Source organism: Malania oleifera, chromosome 11 (genome assembly GCF_029873635.1).
Source record: "Malania oleifera isolate guangnan ecotype guangnan chromosome 11, ASM2987363v1, whole genome shotgun sequence".
Lineage (NCBI taxonomy): Eukaryota > Viridiplantae > Streptophyta > Magnoliopsida > Santalales > Ximeniaceae > Malania > Malania oleifera.
Window position 1 is genome coordinate 25,923,176 of NC_080427.1, and position 6,564 is coordinate 25,929,739.

General features: G+C 34.0%; 1 protein-coding gene across 1 annotated transcript; it reads right to left on the bottom strand.

Moving 5' to 3' along the window:
* Window positions 1-1,155: 1,155 nt before the first annotated feature.
* Window positions 1,156-1,983, bottom strand: LOC131167435 (uncharacterized). Its single transcript, XM_058126240.1, has one exon. The coding sequence runs from the start codon at window positions 1,981-1,983 to the stop codon at window positions 1,156-1,158; it is 828 nt and encodes a 275-aa protein (XP_057982223.1).
* Between the last annotated feature and the right edge of the window lie 4,581 nt (window positions 1,984-6,564).

Consider the following 6,564-nt stretch of genomic DNA (forward strand, 5'->3'; position numbering starts at 1 on the left):
TTAATTTATACTATTCAATTAATTCAGTTAACCAAATTAACCGAACTCAAAAATTGAACCAAAAACTGAAAATCCAAATTCAACGAAAATGAAAACCAAACATAACCGAATAATTTTTTAACTTAACCGAGCAGATTGAATTTACGCAATTAATTCAGTTAATTTTGAATTAATTTAAATTCAGAATAATGGTGTGTTTACTAATTCAATTCATTCTTCGCTTAGCCCATAGATTTCAAATTTTGAATTTAAATTTAGATTTGGACAAATTTTGCATTGAATTCAAATTAAGTGCATATAAATTAAAATTTGATTAATTAATTTTTAAATTTTTATCCCATGATTATCTAAATTGAACTGTTAGATTTAAATTAAAATTTTAAAGACACTAAAAATGAACATTTTTTTTCCATTATAATCAACTTGTAAATCTTAAAATTTAAATATTACAATTCAATCATTAATAAGAAGTCTTAAATGCACAAATTTTAAATTAACACCCTATATAAATTTAAAAACATTCACCCATAAATTGAACATAAAAATTATCCATAATCTAAATTCTAATTCTAAAAAAATAGTACAAAAGTAACCAACCCAAGTTTTAAATTGTCACTAAAAAATAAATTTTCTATTTAAATCATAATAATTATTAAAATGTTATATAATATATAATTATTTATTATTAATTTATACTATTCAATTAACCAAATTAACCTAACTCAAAAATCGAACCAAAAACTGAAAATCGAAATTCAATAAAAATGAAAACCAAACATAATCGAATAATTTTTTAACCGAACTAAACCGACCGAATTTACTCAATTAATTCAATTAATTTGATTTTAACCGAATTATGCTTACCCCTACTACTATCTCATCCCAACACCCTTTACAACCATTTTCTACCATGACAATGTGCAGTAGTACCATATCAAAAAAAAACTTGAATCTCCTAATAATGTTCAACAAAAACAAAAGTTGAAGAATTATGAACGAGTTTGCAAATAAATTACCATAAAAATATTTACATAGTAGAAATACATGGAAATGAAATAGAATGGAACGAAATAAAATCAAACATATCACTTGGTTTTGATCTGAGTTAGCAAGATGGTTGTTCTGAATCTGTCTTGTCTTTTCTGATCATGGCAGCTAGACTGCATTGTATATAACCACAAAGCAGGGAAGAACTGCCCTCAGATTCCAAACAATGAGTTCTTCAATTTCATTCCCACTTGAAGAAGCAACCATGGAATCAAAACCACCCTTCTCTCCATCCACAGTCCCATTCTCCCTGCACTCTGCAACTCTACCTGCAATCACTCTGCACATTATAATGGCTTTTCTCCCACAAACCCCATTTGAGATGCTATCACCAGTCGCCTTCTCGTGTGCCTTCCGACTATTCTCAAGGAGTGACACATAACCCGCCTCGCCCCAAGATCTAAAACCAAGAATTCTGCAAATCCCACAGGATTTCTTCTCGCAGATGCTAAATCCCCCGTCGAACCCTAAAGAACAGGCCACGATGCCTCCATGGAACCGCAGGAGTTCGTTCCCATCAACAGCCAACCTCTCTGTCCTCTTCCTTTCCCCTGTTTCTGCGTCCCTGGATTTGATCGTCTCCCTGTGCGCTTCAAACCGATCGAGAACTTCTGCGCTGTGATTCACCTTCAGTATCTTCTCGATCGCGAATCGCGACGGATCGGTCCATCCCAATCGGAAGATGTTCTCTATCACGCCGACGGATTGTTCTCCTTCGACGAGCTCCGATACTACATTTTGAATCGATGCGGGAGGAAACGGCTTGCTTACGTTGGCGGATCCCGAAATTTTTTCTCGGGAATCCTGCTGCTTCTTCTTCTTCTTCTTCGATTCGTACGGTGATTGTGGTTGTGGAGGAGGATCGTCATTCTCTGAAGAACTGATTCTGAACTTGGGCCTGAAGCATCTGACGGTGGAAGTAGGAAGAAAAATCATGGCTGCCGGATCGAGAAACTGCAGCTCAACATATTCCAGCCATGTTCGGGTGCTTGGGTAACGGGAGAAATTGCAGTTGCAAAATTCAAAATTTGAATTTATGAAGGATTTGCATTGGAAATTCGAAGATTGGAAGATAACAGAGCTGCTGAAATTGGAAACATTGGATTCGAGGAGATCATGATTGGGAGAGAGGAGATCTTGAGATTTGATTTAGGCGGGAGGGATTACCGCGAGGATGTGTTGAATCCATCAACAACTAACTTTCTCAAAATCCAAAATTCCCCAATCCCGGAGGAAGCTCTGCATTATAATTTTAATTTTAGTTTTAAAATATTGTGTTATTAAATTCTTTTGGATATTTTGCTAATTAAGAATAATGACAATAATGGTGATTTGAGGGTGCATTTATTTTGCACGAGATTGGAAGAAAAAAATAAATACTATTAAATTGTGATGTTTATCTTGTTCTCTAATTTCTCAAAGAAAAAATATCATAAAATGTTTTTTTTTTTTTGTTGATTTTATATGAGGCAATTTTACCTTCAAGCTAGGTAGTGGCAAAATAATTATACGCATAAGTATCATTATAAAATAAAATAAATAAAATAAAAGTTAATATTAAGCAAAATAGAATTCAAAATTAAGTTTGTAAAGATTTAACATATTTTTGGCTGATTAATTGAATAAGTTAAGTTCACCCTTTTTCATGTTCGAATTATTATTAATTGAATTTAAAATGAGTAGAGAACTTGTGTTGCCTAGTATGAGTACTTGTACTGCATAGTACACTATTGTTATTTTTGATAATTTAATTAATTATATTTAATTAATTAATATTACCAATAATTGATCTAATTTTTACATTAATTTTGTGTATACGTATATAATATATGTGTGTTAACAAACCAAAGGGAATAAAGATGGTTGTAAGTAGCAGCCCACAATAGCTCAGCTTTTATTATCTGTTACAAAAAATGGTTAGGAATAACTGTATATTGTTCTTGTTGTCATAAACTATTTTGATACTTTGATTCCTTCTTTTGTATTCTATTTATACCATTCCTGTACAGTATTTTGCATATACAAAATTTCATCGAAGAAAAGTAATACAGAAATTTTTTTCCATCTCTCCCCTGTATTCCATTTTCTCTCAGTCCAACATTTCACGTTTATAGTGAAGCAAAAGCAAAATCTTATATGGTATCAAAGTCAGTGATGGAAGAATCCATCAAATATCAGTCAAACCACTCGTCCAAACCCACCATCAAACACCATTCCTGCGCAATCAAACACCAATCCCAATTGGTAAGGAGCTGTTCCTCACGACCCAAAGCAGCCTACCAGTCCTTATTACATTGGCAACATTGTTGGTTCAGGTGCCATGCTTGTCACTCATACCTTGGACTCCAGCAACTAGTGTTGGAATATTGCTTCAAGGATTGAATAGCTGGAGCTAAAATCTAAGGCTAAGTTAGAAGAGGAGCAGCTGAGTTAGTTAATATTATTTTAGATAGTCAAGTTGCTATTTTCTTTTTCTTGTTTCTTGTGTTGTATAAATACAGCCATGTATTCTGTATTTTGCATTGAATAAAAAAGAGTATTTTTCAGCAAATACAAAGCCTAACATGGTATCAGAGCTAATACTTCTCTTCCGCAATTTTTCAAGAAAACCACAGGAGCTCTGTTTTCTTTTCTTTAACAATCTTTCCATAGCCTTTGCATTTATCTCCAAATTCTGCTCAGTACGAATATTCACAAAGGTCTGCAACTGAATACAGAAGCTGATGAAAGACATTTCTTGGTATTATTCTTATATCAAAGAAGTTGAACAGTGAATATTGAATTGGCAGTGTCTCTGTTTTTACAAGGAAAGATTTTTGTTCTGCAAATTTTATATTACTTTACATTTCTTGGTAGAATTTCATAAATGACTTCTGCTAAAAATTCTACCAGCTCTCATATTTCTCATCGCGTGATCAACCTTTCGGATGATTCATCCAGTCCATATTACTTGCATCCAAGTGATAATCCTGGTACATTACTTGTTTCTGAAATCTTTAATGGTGATAATTATATCGCATGGAGTAAATCAATCACCATTGCTTTAACAGTAAAAAATAAGGCAGCATTCATTGATGGTTCGATTCTTGCTCCTCTTATAAATCAGTGTTCTCTCCATACTGCATGACTGCGTGCAAATAATCTAGTTCTCTCATGGTTAATGAATTCCATTTCCAAGGAAATAAGGAATAGTCTTCTCTATATTACATCTGCTGTTGATCTTTGGAATGAGCTGAAAACAAGATACTTACAAAGCGATGGTCCGAGAGTATTCCACCTTGCAAAATCGCTAAGTTCCATTACTCAGGGCTCTTTATCAATCACTGAGTATTTTAATTCTTTCAAATCATTATGGGATGAGTATGTTAACTACAGACCATTTCCTACATGTAGCTGTGGCAAAATGGCAACTTGTACCTGCAACCTATTTGATTTTTTGCTGATTAGACAGCAATCTAATTATGTGTTAAAGTTTTTGATTGGGCTGAATGATTCCTATGCTCCAATTCGAAGTCAATTACTTATGGTTTCACCATTACCGAGTATGGCAAAAGTATTTTCTTTACTACTTCAAGAAGAAAGTCAAAGACAACTACACAATGTTGTCAATAATAATACTCATGCTTTGATTGCCAAACAAAATACTCAGCCATATGTTCCTTCGAAATTTTCTAAGGACAAACAGAAAAGATCTTCTTTATACTGCACTCATTGTGGATATAATGGCCATACAATAGAAAAATGTTTTCAGCTTCATGGTTACCCTCCTGATTGGACTGGACCAAAAGGAATGAGGAAACCACCCACTGCTCATGCTACTGTAACAACATCTGAGATCTCTACTCAATATAGTAACGAAGATCAAAAGTTTTCTTTTACTTCTGAAGAATTCAATAAATTGTTGGCACTTGCAAATTCTACTTCATCTTCAACATTCACCCAAACACCTTCACCTGTTGTCAACATTGCTACTTCTCAATTTTTTAGTAATCCCTCAAATTTTTGTTACTCTACCTCTTCATCTTTGCAGAATGTATCCTCATGGATTCTGGATACAGGTGCAACAGACCACATGACATGTTCACCACTATTATATTCTTCTCCCCTTAAACAAATCAATGTTTCCATAAACTTGCCAAATGGGAATCCTATTCCAGCTTCACACATTGGCAAAATTTGTCTTTCAAACGCACTTTCTTTACATGATGTTTTATGTGTTCCCAGTTTTTCATTCAATTTACTGTCTGTTTCTAAACTAACAAAGTAATCTAATATTTGTGCTTCCTTCTTTGACTCCTATTGTCTTTTACAGGACCAATCGACAAAGAAGATGATTGAGATTGCATTTGAAAAACATGGACTGTACCACTTATCTCAAGCTACTTCAAAGGCTGCTTCTCACAACCAAACCATGTTTCATTCTTCCTCCTTGGCTTCAGCCATTACTCAAACTCAGTTAGATACTTGGCATTACAGACTTGGCCATGTTTCTAATTCAAGATTACCCTTTCTTAAACAGTTGGACTCATCCATATCTTTCAAATCTACAAATGTTTGTGATGTATGTCATTTAGCAAAACAAAGAAAGCTTTCATTTCCTATATCTCAAACTTGTTCAAATAAAAAGTTTGATTTGATTCATTGTGATATATGGGGTCCTTTCAATGTTGTTCAACAAGTATTCTTGGGCTAGATCTATGAAGAGGGTCTTGCGGATCAAGAACAAGTTGGGTTCATTGATGGTAGCATCTGTGAACCCTCTGATCCCATTCGACGTCCACATATTCTGAAATCTAAAAGGTGCTGGACTATACCTCTCCATACTCGCACCCTGCTATAATATGATAGGAGAATGATATGAAGTATTTCTTTTCAACAATGAAGTCTTAGTTTCACCGTATTTTACAAAAAAAACATTATTAATCAACACCCTGTCAAGTTTCGCCCAACTTCTCATCAATCCTTGATAGCCATTACACCAGGAGTATTGACTTCCTTTGAATCTGAGGTCCAATAATCCACATCTATTAATACAACCATTGAATTCAACCATAGACGAACCCAAGCGAGGTCGACCTCCCACCCTTTCCTCATCTGACCGAATTACATTAAAATCTCTCATAACAACCCAAGTCATATCAAAACTCGACATCCCTTGAAGTTGTTCCTATAATTATCTTCTCTCAATATGATAACATTTAGCATATACAAAGGTAAAAAAACAGAGAGTCTCTATCCTCTGTTAACAAAACTGTCAAACATTAATTTGAAGCACCCACTCAATCAACATGAACATCATCTTTCCAGAACAGCCAAATTTTTCCACATTCCTCTACATTAAAACAAAAATTATTAAATTGCAAATACGCCACTCACCTTCATATCTTCTCCACATCTTGAAAAGGCTCAAAAACAGCCAAAATCGAAACTTTCTGATCTTTCACAATTTGTTTCAATCTTCTTTTTGATATGCCCAACTCTCTTATATTCCAAAACATAACTTTGCCTATCATAAGT

Excerpts from the sequence above, each read along its gene's own strand:
- LOC131167435 (XM_058126240.1), bottom strand. The coding sequence starts at position 1,983 with ATGATTTTTCTTCCTACTTCCACCGTCAGATGCTTCAGGCCCAAGTTC.